General features: G+C 52.2%; 1 protein-coding gene across 3 annotated transcripts in view; it reads right to left on the reverse strand.

The window, feature by feature from the left end:
- RNF13 (ring finger protein 13) overlaps positions 1-13,984 on the reverse strand; it is a 68,839-nt gene that overhangs the window by 36,750 nt on the left and 18,105 nt on the right. For 2 of the 3 annotated variants that reach the window (XM_056121359.1, XM_056121358.1), the window contains 3 exons: positions 8,872-8,999; positions 6,428-6,508; positions 232-357 (listed from right to left, as the gene is read on the reverse strand). In XM_056121359.1, coding sequence (XP_055977334.1) covers positions 232-357; positions 6,428-6,508; positions 8,872-8,985 — 321 coding nt within the window. In that variant the 5' untranslated portion in view covers positions 8,986-8,999. Of the gene's footprint in view, positions 1-231; positions 358-6,427; positions 6,509-8,871; positions 9,000-13,984 lie in introns of those variants that run through there. The other variant, XM_056121360.1, reaches the window with a different exon arrangement.

Raw genomic sequence — 13,984 nt, forward strand, 5'->3', positions numbered from 1 at the left:
GCCAGCGATCGTTGTCTACCTCATGAGCCTGTGACCCCCGCTCCAGTGACGCGTCCCCTCTCGAGAGACACTGACTGGCCCGGACTGCCTCTGCCAGCCCGCGCCACCTCCACTGTGTCTTCATGACTGGTATTCCTCTTTTCTAAGAAGCTGAGTGAGTTCGCCGACTTTCTTCAATCTCTTCTGAACGGAAAGCAAAGCCGCCCCCCAGCTGCAAAGCACCAGCCTCACCTTGACATCGAAGTTACAGTCCAGCCTCCGAATGAGCACGATGAAGGTGCTGGATGAGTTGTCTCGGAGGGGCGGGGGCGCGATGGGCTCGCAGGCATTCTCCGGCTTCGAGCTGATCAGAAAACCCTGCAAGAAGGACGCCAGTTTGGTCTCTGTTCACGCGGAAAAGTCAATCTAACTTATCTCCACTGGCAACTCCCGCGGGGATCAGCGGGCTCGCATGAGGCCACGGGAATTACCCGGCCACACAATGGCCCTGAGCAACTACTGGCTCGTGATCCCAGCATTCTAGAGTACTGCTAAAAAATATTTTAAAAATAAAATCAAAAGACCCAAAGACCAAAAGGAATGGTTATTTCCACACATTTGCAATGAATCGCATGAGAGGCAAGTTGGGGGAGCGCACTTCTGCTTCCAGCCAGGGTGCACAGGGACAGCCTCCGGGTTACGGGGCATGATGTCAAGGAGCTCGGGGCTCCGGTGCTCCTCTGGCATGCAGGGCTTCATCAGGGCCCCCAAGCATCTCCCTGGAGGACCCTGGGACCCTGCAATGAGCAGCTTGACCATCTTGGAGGGACGCCTGGGACCCCTGAGCACTGCTTGGGGGAGCCCCCCCCCCCCACACACACAAAGCAAACCCTGAAGAAAGAACAGCTCTGTCCAAGAGTGAGGCAAGCTGGGGGCCCGAATTCACGACCCAAATAAGAATGAACCCAGGGGACGGGAGCGATAGCACAGCAGGGAGGGCGTTGGCCTGGCACACAGCCGACTCGGGTTCGACCCCCGGCATCCCATATGGTCCCCCAAGCACTGCCAGGAGTCATTCCTGAGTGCAGAGCCGGGAGTGACCCTCGAGCATCGCCGGGTGTGACCCAAAAAGAAAAAAAAAAGCATGAATCCAAATGGGAAGGAATCTGAGAAGGACAGTGAGGCAGCACCAAGAAGACACGCAGGGCTTCATTCAGGGCAGCGAGAGGAGCAATGGCTTCAGAGTCACCGTCCCACAGCACAAACCAGACAGGGGAGCTGGCTTTGTCAGCCTCCAAAGCTTCCGCATGAAAAAGGACCCCAACGAGAGAAGAAAACAACACAACTACCCCAAACTTAAAATTGTTTAAAAATTCGAAAAAGCAACCCAGACAATGGGAGAAAATATTTACGCATCATGTATCTGCTAAGGGAGCTTCATCTGGAATACTGCATGAAGTCGTAGATGTAAATGAACCAATGCCTCCTCCTAATTTACTGTTTCAAATCACTCTACAGACACGTTTGCTAGGCTATAAATCCTGGGATATGATACAAAGTCAGAAAATAAAAATGGGTAACTGCTTTTAATTTGGCCTTGAGAGAGAAAGAGAGAGAGAGAATATTGAAAGATTAAATACAGAGAAACCATGAAATATTTGGTGCACACATTCCTTTTGCTTTTACTTGATTTAAACTCAATTTTAAAAACCACCCCTTTGGGGCTAGAGAGATAGCACAGCGGGTAGGGCATGTGCCTTGCACGCGGCTGACCCAGGTTCGATTCCCAGCATCCCATAGGGTCCCCTGAGCACCGCCAGGAGTAACCCCTGTGCATCACCAGGTGTGACCCAAAAAGCAAAAATAAATAAATAAATAAATAAAATACAAACCACCCCTTCAGAGGGCCACTGCATGCGCTGTATGAGGAAGGCTGTGACTCAATCCCAGGGATGCTGGGAGTGACCCAGAATTCTCCCCTCCTCCAAAAAAAAGAAAAAGACCCTTTGAGAAGTCGACTGGGGAGAGGGCTCAGAGGACCGACCTCCGAGAACAGCCTGCAGGAGGCGGGTTCCACCCCCAGGTCCCCAAACGCTGCCAAGAACCACCTCAATGCATCAAGTCAGCAGTTCCTGAGTACCACTGGACTAGACCCCGAAAACAGAACAAAGCAACCTACTTGATGGAAATGAAAAGATTTGCGCCTGACACTGTAACCCGGAAAGTCACGTTCCGGCGGGGACTCAGGGGACTCAGACTAGAAGATAAACTGGAGGATGTCACCTGCCACGTGCTTTGCATTCCTTATACAGATGCCTGGACAGAGACACTCGGTACAGAAGCTCGGTGCAGACGCCTGGACACAGTTACTTGGTAAAGTCTCCTGGACACAGATGCTCAGCATGGACACCTGGATACAGACACTCAGTACAGACGGCTGAAGACTCACTCAGTGCAGACGCCTAGACAGACACTCAGTACAGACACCTGGACACAGACGCTCGGCACAAAGACCTCATAGGAACCAGACCCCACCCTGCCATTCTGATCATGGTAGCATCATTCGTAGGGGGAAAACAAGCCCAGTGACACACTGTCCATCACCCTGATGCAGGAAAGTCTAGTGAATTCACTGAGAAAACAACATCATCATTTTCCTAAAAACAACGGGGCAAGAGCAACGGCATGGTGGGTGGGGCCTTTGCCTAGCCCGGGCCCCATCTCTGGCATCCCGTATGGTCCCCAGGGCACTGCCAGGACTGCAGAGCCAAGAATAGCCCCTTAGCACAGCTGGGTGTGGCTCAAAATCTAGTAAATAAATATCAGACGAATTCTCAGCAAACTAAGTGTCCACTGAAAAGACGGCTTCTACGAGACCAGCCCCGGACTCAGCACCACGTGACACTTGCTCATACCCGGTATGCTGCAGAACTGGACAGGTCTGCTAAGAACCTGAGACCCTCGGATGGGTCGTCAGATACAGAATTCTCCAACTCCCTGACAGCCAAGAGTTCGGGGGGAAGCCCAGCCCACCGCAAGCTCAGAGGCAGCAATGTTCTACCCGAATCTCCCCAACGCAGGGAATCCTGACTCCCCAAGAATCTGGGGGTTCCAAAGCCAACATCCAGTTTTCTCCCCAAAGAAACAACAGTCTTCCCTCCAGCCATCCAAATGCGCCCCATCGTGTGTCACTGGGACTGTGACTATGGTGTTGCAACCGACAGCTGAACCCCAGGTGGTTCTCTGAGACTGAACACCAGCGCATCCTCAGTCAGATGAAGGGGGTCAGGGCTTCCCTAACAGGAACAGTCCAAGCCATGGACGGGACTCGGGGCCGGGCCAGAGAGGGCACAGGAGGTCAGGAGCTTGATCTGCAGGCGGCCAGCCCAGGTCTGACTGCCAAGCACGGCCAGGGGCCACACCTGAGCACAGAGCCAGGAACTTCCCAGGAACCACCCCCAGGTGAGGCCCCAAACAAAAGGAAAATAACCCAAATTATCTCAATAGGACAGATCAAAGTAGAGAAACTGTCTCTGCAATAAGGGGTTGGTGCTATAGTCCTTTACCCTTCACAGGTGACGACCACCTTGTCACTTAGTAAATGAACAGTGAAATGGGAAAACAAACCATTTCCTTATGGCAAGCCACACAGGCAGGGGAGGGGCGGGTGCGAGGGGGCACAGAGACTGGGCAGACCCTCTGCCGGCAGGAGTCGGGGCCCGTCTCCAGCACTGCCAGGAGCGACGCTCAAGCACAGAGTCAGGAGCATCAGGTGGGAACCAAACTTTTAAAATAAAATGAAATAAAAGGTGGAGATGGTAGGGATATGTGAGAAAGGGGCCGGGAGGGTGGAGATGAGGAGGGAGAGGGGAGGGAAGGAAGGAGGGAGCGAGAGGATGGAGCGCTCAGACTCTCCAAAGCAGCCAGACTCTCTCAGACACCAGCGTATGTGAGGTTTTCTATATCCTTGGCAACCGTGTATAGTTAGAATCTATTTTTATTAATCTGATGCATGTGAAATGGCATCTAACTATGAAATGCTCAAGGAGAATTCTTAAAGACTTTCACTGCCATACAATAATAGCTTAAAAAGTGTCATCTTCCAGATCTACCAAGGAGATAATAAAAATAAAGACCGCGTGGCCCAGCCTCATCAGTAGTTTTGTGCAACAACTCAAACGACTGGAAACCAGGTAACAGCACGGGTGAATGCCAAATACGGCCAGCAGGCTTTTCATAAAGACAGCTCAAAATAAAATCTGAAAGCAGACACAGAATGTTTGCAGATGTAAATGTAAGGTGAAACCCTTTTAGACCACCCGTGGGGAAAGGTGCACCACATTCCAGGGTAAGGAGGGTCTGTGAAGGAGGAGTTAAGGAATGGAATTTGAGAGATAAAAAGGGCAGTTCAAGGGCAATGATGACTCATTGTCTATTGTTTAATTCTTACACCAGTTATAAATTTTTCATATTTTTAACTTGATTTTTATACAGACATCGTGCTCTACGAAGCTGCTTTTCACAAGGTCTCAGGCTCCAGTGTTCCCACACCCAATCCGAGCCTCCACCCTGTGCCCCAGGGTCCTTCCTACCGCACTTTTCTTTCTTTTTTTTTTTTTTTTTGGCTTCTTGGGTCACACCCGGTGATGCTCAGGGGTTACTCCTGGCTCTGCACTCAGGAATTACTCCTGTTATGGTGTAACTCCTGTAATGGCAGTGTTCAGGGGAACATATGGGATGCTGGGAGTCGAACCCAGGTGGGCTGCCTGCAAGGCAAACACCCTCCCTACTGTGCTACCTGTCCAGCCCCTTCTACTCCCCTTTCCAACCTCAATACTTGACAGATACGTTACTGTAGTTTGGAGCTCAGGTTTGGGCAGTGCCGGTAGAGTAATTTTTCGCCCCTTGCTTTCAGGGGCGTATCTGGCTATGCTCAGGATTTACTCCTGGCTGTGCACTTCGGAATCACTCCCGCCCGTGCTCAGGGGACCAGATGGAATCCCGGGGTTGGAACCTGGGTCGCCACGTGCAAGGCAAATGCCCCACCCACTGTCTTATCGCTCCAGCCCCTAGGTAGAGCGACTGAGATACACACAAGCTCCTCACCCCTACACCCAGACCAGCCCAAGGACCCTGTTCCTTGCCCCCGTGATTTGTTCTTGTTTTCCTTTTTGGTCGCCCCCGGTGGTGCCCAGGTCTTAATCTCGGCCTTACCCTCAGAATCACTTCAGTCAGGGCTTGGAAACCCCTATGGGGTGCCAGGGATGGAGGTCAGCTGCGTGCAAGGCAAACACCTTCCCCCTCCTGTACCATCTCTCCGGCCACCGTGCCCCTCCGCCATCTCCAGTCCACCTCCTCCTTGTCCCCTCGTCATTTCTCTCCTTCCCTGGCAAACGGTCAACACCTAGGCTAGAGGCAAGCAAGACGCTCTGCCATCCACTTCCTCTACGCTTGGGCATTTCATCATTTTTAAGGCGTAAAGGCGACTGGGGGCCGGAAGAGAGCTCAGGGGTCGGAAGCGCATCACTGGGAACCCCATGGTCCCCGAAACGCTGCCAGAGACAGGGCTGCTGGCGCTCCAACCCACAGCGTGGCCAGGTCCCGCGCTAAGCCGCCAGCCCAACTGGGTGAGGGAGGCAGGGGTGGGGGGACGACACCCTAGGCCCAAGCACTGGTGCCTTCCCACAAATATTTTTGATTAAAAATATTTTTTAGTAAGTTGAAAATAATCAACAATGACTAATGACAACAGGAATAAGCCACATGATGGTGTCTTTCAGGATTTCAGGTGATAACATAAACACACACCGTTGTTCTTTCGTTTCTCATGGGAAGATTCCCACGGTCTGCCAGCATAGGGGCTCTGGATGTGGCTCAGCAACAGAGCACCTGCCCGGCATGTCTGTGTGGGACACGAGGTCAGAGCCCCAAAAAGAAACAGAAAGGACGGCCAGAGCGATAGCACAGCCGGTAGGGCATCTGCCCCGGGTTCAATTCCCAGCAACCCATGTGGTCCCCTGAGCACCGCCAGGAGTAATTCCTGAGTGCAGATTCAGAAGTAAAGTAACCCCTGAGCATTGCTAGGTGTGACCCAAAAATCAGAAAAACACAGAAGAAGAAGAAGAAAAGAAAAGAAAAATACAAAGGAGGCGCCAGAGCAATAGTACAGTGGGTAGGGCACCTGCCTCAGTTCAATCCCCAGGACCCCTATGGCTCCCAGAGCCCAGCCAGGAGCGCGAAGTGCAGAGCAGAGCAAACAAGTCAGAATAGTACCATTCTAGGTGATTTTCACTTTCTTCTTATTCCTTTTAAATGATCTGAACCCTGTACAAATGAATCCGTACGGGTCATTTAATAACAAATTTAAGGACTGTTTGCATTTCTTAAACAAAGAGAAATAAAAACTGTATAAAACGTATTGTCTTTACCTCTACGATTACTTTCTTACCTTTAAGCCTTCAGCAGGGAGTCTGTAACCAAATCTGGCTGGAAGGTCATCAAATGTCTGAGATGCATTTTCAAAGTTAAACTAAATATAAAATTAAAAACAAACCATGTTATAATTTACATGTAACAGCAAAACCAAAGTTTTACTCAATTATTTAAAAAATCATGTCTATAGTTTGAATTTACTTTCACAGCTTATTGAGAAATCACTTCTAAATTCCCAACCACTGAAATGGCAAGGAATATTAACATCTGCTGAAATTGTATTCTAATGTCTGATACTTATTACTGAACAAAAGCGGTAACTGAAACGTCACACCACCGACTGGGTAAGTTTCTCACACGCACAATTCCCCCAGCAAGAAATGTGCCACACGGATTATTTTCCAGCACAATTTCCACTGTATTATCTCGGTAAGGGTTTAATTTGATAGAAGAGGTTTATAGGGTTTCTGGCTCAAAGCAGAGACCCTTCCCCCAGGGGAAAAGGAACACGAGGTCATAATTTTAAAGCACTGTCTTCTTTTTATATCCTCTGAGCAATTTTATCTAGGAGTGAGGAATGAAAGGACTGAACTCAATAAAACGCAGGCATTAAAGAGCTGAAAGTATTACAATCTTTAAACAACTTTCCCTTTCCCAACTGATAAAGTCTGAGTGTGCAATTTCTAACGAGTCCTCTACCAAAAAATGAACGAAAAGAAAAGGGCTCTTGGTGCTGTTAAAACAGAACAGCAGGAACAACTGGGAGTGGTTTGCGATATTGAGAGTATTCAGTCTGGGGGCTGGGGTGACAGTTCCGTGGGGAGGGCACCTGCCTTGCACACAGCCGACCCGGGTTCAATCCCAGGCTCCACATATGAGCCCCAGCACCGCCAGGAGTGATCCCGAGCACAGAGCCGGAGAAAGCCCTGAGCAACACCAGGCACAGCCCCCAAAATAAAAATCCAGCAATCAAACGAGAGCCTTCCTCACCCGAGACACACTCATCCTCAGCATAAACGTGCTGATACATGACGGGTGGGGGCAAAGCGGCACTGCTAGTCACTGAGCTCAGCGAGTGATGCTGCGGCAGAGGACATGGGGGAGGGCAGTCTGGGACCCCACCGCCCAGAGACCAGCAACCCGCCACACGGCGGCTGCGACGCCTCTTTCCACACAGCAGGCCCGGCCACTGCCATCAGCACCCGCCCCCGGGGTTCACAGATCACTCCAAAATGCTGAGAGCTCGCTCTGGTGGGCTGGCCAGGGTCTCTCAAGCCCCAGGCTGAGCCCTCAAAATGGTCCGTAACTCGCGGTCCACCGAGGTCAGGACAGGCCTACGGCCTACGGCAACTCTGCTGGTGCCTGACATCCGCACGAAGGCCCCTTCTCTCCTCTGCCCATGCCACTCACGGCCACCTCCCAAGGGACCCAGACTCAGAGGACCCTGGGAGATGGGCAGAGGGCAAACCCGCTCAGAGCAGGCCCCTCCCCCGTCACCAGGGAGCTCTCAGAACACTGCGGGCGATACGAGATCTCGACCCATTCTAAAGCTCCCGTTTCTAGATGGAAAACCTCAGGGGGCCCAGCACGTGGTCTGCTGGGCAGGCAGTCACCGTGCACACAGCTGCCCCAGGTTTGACCCCCGGCACCCCATCTGGTCCCCCAAGCAGCACGAAGAGTGATACGTGAGTCCAGAGCCAGGAGTAAGTCCTGGGCACCGCTGGGGTGTGACCAAAAAACAAAAAAACAAAATAATAATTCTGAAAGGAACATTTACTGCTGTGGACCTGGTAGTGGTCACCAGAGATGAAAATTTCAGGGGTTCCTGCCGTCCAGGCCTCACGACTTGGGGCTCAAAGCAGCAGCCCCTCAGTCCATCAGAGCTCCCTGGGGGACCCACAGCCACAGCCGCTGAGACCCCCAGCCTGTCCACGAGGAACCAGCATCCGCCTCGAGCACCTACGACCTGCATGCGCAAGACCCCGAGTTTGATCCTCAGCATGCTGAGTCCCAGTGGCCCCCACCGCTGCCCAGGGGAGCACCACACCACCTGCGGTGTGAAAACCCATAACACACAAGGCCAGGAGCAGCTCCATGCTGGGCACCAGGTGGGGTGTGGTCTCCCAAAAGCAAAAAAGACCCCGGGTCGGAAGTCTCACTTGGTCCCGAGGGGAGGGCGAAGGAGGACGGGCCAGGGAAGGGGCACAGAAATGAGGAGGCAGAACCCACAATGTCGACGTGGCAGCCGAGGCCCTTGGAAGCCTCATCTGATCGCTGCTACAACGGGCACAAGAGGAGAACCCGGGGCACGTGGCAGACAGAGAGTCCCAGGCGAGCCCTGAAAATCAGGCCCCTGAGCACAGAGCTGAGAGGCAGGCTCTCCCTTGGGGTACGAGGATGTGGGGGAGCCGGGAGATGGCGGGGGTAGGGGAGAGGCAGGGCTGGGTCTGACGGACTCACGGCAAGGATGTCGGCCCCCACGGGCAGGAGGTTGAGGAAGGCGAAGAGCTGGACGGTGAGCAGGGTGTACACCTGCGTGGCCGACAGCACGAGCATCCCGAGGGACAGAAGCATGTCGCCGAGACACCCTGCAAGAAAAGCGGGACGGGGGTGAGTGCCGGGCCCGCCATTCTCCAGAGCCCCCCAGCCCTGCCTCTGCCCACAGGGAAACCATCCGCTGGAACCCACACGGCCCGGGCGCCGGCCAGGCCCCAGCTCGGCCAACGCTGCAAACGTCCTGGCCCAGCACGACCGGCAGTGCCCGTCCCCCAGCGCAGGGCTGGAGTGAGCCAGAGAGGCACTGGGAGGGGGCAGAGGCAGCGAAAAGAGGGGAGTGACAGCGACGGCCGGCTGAGACTCCACGCCGGAGGGCCCCTGGTTGGGGCTGGAGTTTCCCGATGCCCCTGCCGGGCCTCTCCCTGTACCACAGCCAGGGGCCTGGCCGAGGCCGCCGAGGACACGAGCTCGGCGCCATCATTCAACGCTGGAACATCAGAACCCCAGGCCCTCATCCACTGCCATGGGAGCCAGCAAAAGGGCCAGATAGGGCGAGGACCCCAGACCCCCAAAGTGGGAGGGGCCAGGAAAGGCAGGAGCCTGAAAGCAGGCGAAGCAGACGGCAGAGGTGCCCCCGCCCCCAGGGGGTCTCTGCCTTCTCGCGCCTGCCTCCACCTTCTCAGTCAAGGCTGGCTTGGACCATCCTGTTCTTTTGGGGGGCACAAGTATCGGGGAGCAGTAGAGCTGCAGGAGATGCTGCCCGGACCCGCAAGCCCTGAGAAGTACCTTCACTTAAAAATGTCTGATGACTGGGGTGGGGGGAGCAGAGCAATACTGCGGCGGGGAGGGTGTTTGCGTTGCATGCAGACAGCCCCGGTCCTATGCCTGGCACCCCCAGTGGGCCCCCCCAGCCCTGCCAGGAGTGATCCCTGAGCACAAAGCCACGAAAAACCCCTGAGCACCATCAGGTGTGGCCCCCAAACAATAAATCTTTTATAACTTTAAAGAATGTATACAGTTCTTTAAATATAAACGTGAGTGTATATGTCCATTTATTTCATTTATTCTTATATGTTATATTTACAAGGCGCAAGAGGTAGCCACTAACTATAAAATACTACTCCGGCCCTTACTTCAAACCACAGGAACTGCATGGCATAGCAAATACATCGCCTGAGGGCCGAGCTACAGTACAGCGGGGAGGGTGTTTGCCTTGCACACGGCTGCCCCGGGTTCGATCCCGGTCATCCCATATGGCCCCCGAGCACAGCCAGGAGTAAGTCCTGAGCACCGCAGGGTGTGACCCCAAAACAAAGCAAAACAAAATTAAAGAGAATTAACCAACTAAGCACACAGTAGACTGGATGAAAGTGGGAGGGCGGAGAGTGTGCACAGAGCAAGACAGAACCTCCACCCCAAGAAACACGCCACACAAACAAGCCCCCCACGGTGACACGGGGTGGGGAGTCTGAGGTTGAGTGAACACAGCCAGAAGTAGCCTTTTTTTTCTTATCACGGCCAGTTCTCTTAGGTACGGCGGCAAGATTGTGGTCACATCAGGAAACGATGCCTAGTGAGCAAAGAAATGCCGCAGAACGGTGCTTTGAAACCCTGTGGCTCCTGGGCCCCGCGATGAGGCTCAGTCAGACGCAGACGGGGGCTGGCGGGAGAGTCCAGGGGCTGGGGGAGGGCGCCTGTCCTGCCTGTGGCTGACCCAGGGCCGATCCCTGGCACCCCTGAGATTCCCCCACGCCCCATGAGGAGTGACCCCTGAGTAGAGAGCCGGGTGTGGCCCAAACCCTCCCAACCCTTCACAAAAGCAAAATGCACGACAAACTTCACCTTGCAGTGCTCAGAGCTCGCTCCCAGCTCGGAGCTCAGGAGACCCGGGAATCAAACCCGGGTCTGCCATGTACAAGACAAGCGCTTTACCCCTCTACAATCTGCCGGCCCCCAAATAACCTTCTCAAGTGTTGTTAAGCTCAGAGTTAAGGTGAACATCACTCAGTGTCTGCCATTATTGCCCCCCGCCACCTCGAGAACTTTTCCATCTTCCCAAACTGAAACTGTCTCCAATGAAGACAAATTCCCCACGTCTGCTCTGCTCCTCCCTCCTCCCGGCCCACGTGATGACTGCTCGTGATGACTGCTCAGCCTTGTCTCTGACTGTGTCTGTGGATGATGTCTCTGGGTGTGATCTCTGACTGTGTCTGGGTGTGATCTCTGTGTCTGAGTTTAATCTCTGACCTTGTCGAGTATTATCTGACTATGAGTGTGATCTCTGTGTCTGGGTGTGAGCTCTGGCTGTGTCTGGGGGCATCTCTGCCTTTGCCCGTGTTTCACACAGCACAGGGCTTTGCCACTGGCCTCACGGTGATGTCTCAGAGGTTTTCTTCTCCAAAGCTGAGGAAGATTCCATTCCAAAGCTTCCATCCATGCTTCCAGGGATGGGCATGCTTTGGCTGTGTCCACCTTTTGGCCACTGTGAGTAATAGTACTGTGGCGGTGGGAACTCACGTCTGCCTTCACCGCCTGCCTTGCCATGTGACAGTTATGACCCGGGCTGGAATCCCTGGACCCGTAAGTGGTCGCCTGAGTGCCACCAGGGGTCACTCCTGAGCACCACCGGGAACAGCCCCAAATATATTTAAACCTGTGCTTTGCCTTCACTTCCTTTGAGTACCAGAAACGGGACTGCAGGATGGTCTGGTGATCCAGCACATGATTTTGGGAGGAATTCTGTGCTGCTCTCCACACCAGATGAGCCATTTCACATTCCCATTGGCAAAGCACAAAGGGTTCCACTGTCTTCGCATCCTTGCCAATACATGTTATTTTCTCTGCGTTTGATGACAGTCGCTCTCAGGGCTGTAAAGTGGCAGCTCGTGGTGGTTTTGATCTGCATTCCTCTAACGCTCGGTGACACTGAGCATCTCCACGCATGCTTATTAGTCATCCACACATCTACATTCAAGAAACAGCCCTTCAAGCCCGCCCCCCTTGCTTTAATCAACTGTTGATGCTGAATTATAAAAGTCCTTCACATGCTCTGCCTGCGTTTCACTCATCAGATTATTATAAACGTGTCCTCCCAGGCTGAGTGGCCTTTCCACTGTGTCTGCAAATGTGCATGCTTCTCATTTCTCTTACACCCACTTTGTTTCCTTTTGTTGCCTGTGCTTCTAGCATTACAGAAGGAAGAAACCACGGCATGATCCGCCAAGAGAATCACCCCTGTGTTTTTGCTTTCGGGTTATGTATTCACTCTTGTCTTCACGTATTCGATCTCTTTTTCTATGCAGCATCTGACTTCGTTCTTTGACATGTGGGTTCCAGCATTTCCAACGCTACTTTTTCATGCAACTGCCCTTTCCCCTATTAATCGGTCCTTGGGAATAAAGACGTATTTCCGGGCCCCCAATTCTATTCCACAAGTCTCTGTGTCTATCTTCATGCCGGTAGGGCACTAACAGAGCCTTGTGGTTAAGTTTCAAATAGCAGACTTCAAATTTGGGGGCCACTTAGGAGAAAAGGAATTTTTATGTTGTTTTGTTTCATTTGGGCATCACATTCAGGAGCGCTCAGGGGCTACTCCAAGTTTTGAACCCAGGGGTCATTCCCTGGCAGTACTTGAAGGACCATGCAAAGCTGGGGATCAAACCTGGATCTGCCTCATGCAGAGTACGTGCACCAGACTTTGAAGCCCCGACTTTGGTCTCTGTGTCAACATGGCCTTGTCCAACTGAGGTCCCTGGAAGACTGCAAGTGAGTTTTACGATAGATTTTTTTATTTTAGCCAAGTATGTCACTGGGATTTTGCCAGGGATTGTACTAAATCTATAGACAGACAGAACTGATGGCCGCGTGTTAATTTTGAGTCTCACAGCTTTGCTGAATTCATTTATAAGCTCTTAGCTGGACTCTGTTGAAGGTTTAGAGTCTGTATATATAAGACCACGCTGACTGCGCAGAAAATTTTGCTTCTCACTTTCCAATCTGGATGGCTTTTATTCTTTTTCTTGTCTCAGCACTAAGCTGGTGAGAAGTGGTAAAAGCGGGGCCAGAGGGGCAGGATAGTGGGTAAGGTGCTTGCCTTGCACACGGCTGACCCAGGTTCAATTCCCATATGGTCTCCCAAACCCACCAGGAGTGATTCCTGAATGTAGAGCAAGGCGTAACCCCTGAGCGTTGCAGGGTGTGATCCATAAACTAAAACAAGCAGACAACAAAAAAAGGAGAAGTGGTAAAAACTGGCACCCTTGTTCCTCATTTTACTTATGTATTTATTTCTTTATTTATTTTGCTTTTAGGGTCACACTCAACGATGCACAGGGGTTCCTCCTGGCTCTGCACTCAGGAATTACTCCTGGAGGTGCTCAGAGGACCATATGGGATGTGGGGACCAAATCCAGGTGAGCTGCATGCAAGGCAAACGCCCTCCCGCTGTGCCATCACTCTGACCCCAGCCTTGTTCCTTATTTTAAAGAAAAGCCTTCGACCATCTAGCAAGTTCTGGTGTTAGCGTTTTTGTGAGATGCTCTCCTATTTTTAGTTTGTTGGGTGTTTTCATCATGAGAGGACAAGGGTTTCTTTTTCTTTTTCAATTTATTTTTTCAACTGAATGGCTGTGACACCTACATTTACAAAGATGTTCATGACTGAGTTCCGGTCGTACGTCCCAACACCCGCTCCTTCACCAGTGCACATTTCCCACCACCCTGTCCCCAGCTGCCCCCTCACCTCCACAGGCTGCCTTTATAGCAGACACTTCTCTGTCTCTCTGTCTCTCTCTCTGTCTCTGTCTCTCTCTCTCTCCTTTTCTTAAAGGATCTTCTTTTCTGCATCAGTTGAAATGGTCTGTTTATCTTTTATGCTGATAACATGATGTATTCCACCAAATACTTCTTGTATCTTGAGCCATTCTTATAGGGTAGGAACTAGTCCCCTTCGATTCCCGTGCTGCTGAATTCGATTTGCCTGAGCTTTGTTGAGGAGTTTTGCACCAGCACTCACACACACACACACTCACACACACACACACACAAAAAAATATATATATATATATATTTATCCAGTC

This window comes from Sorex fumeus, unplaced genomic scaffold, assembly GCF_029834395.1.
Source record: "Sorex fumeus unplaced genomic scaffold, SorFum_2.1 ptg000044l, whole genome shotgun sequence".
Classification (NCBI taxonomy): domain Eukaryota; kingdom Metazoa; phylum Chordata; class Mammalia; order Eulipotyphla; family Soricidae; genus Sorex; species Sorex fumeus.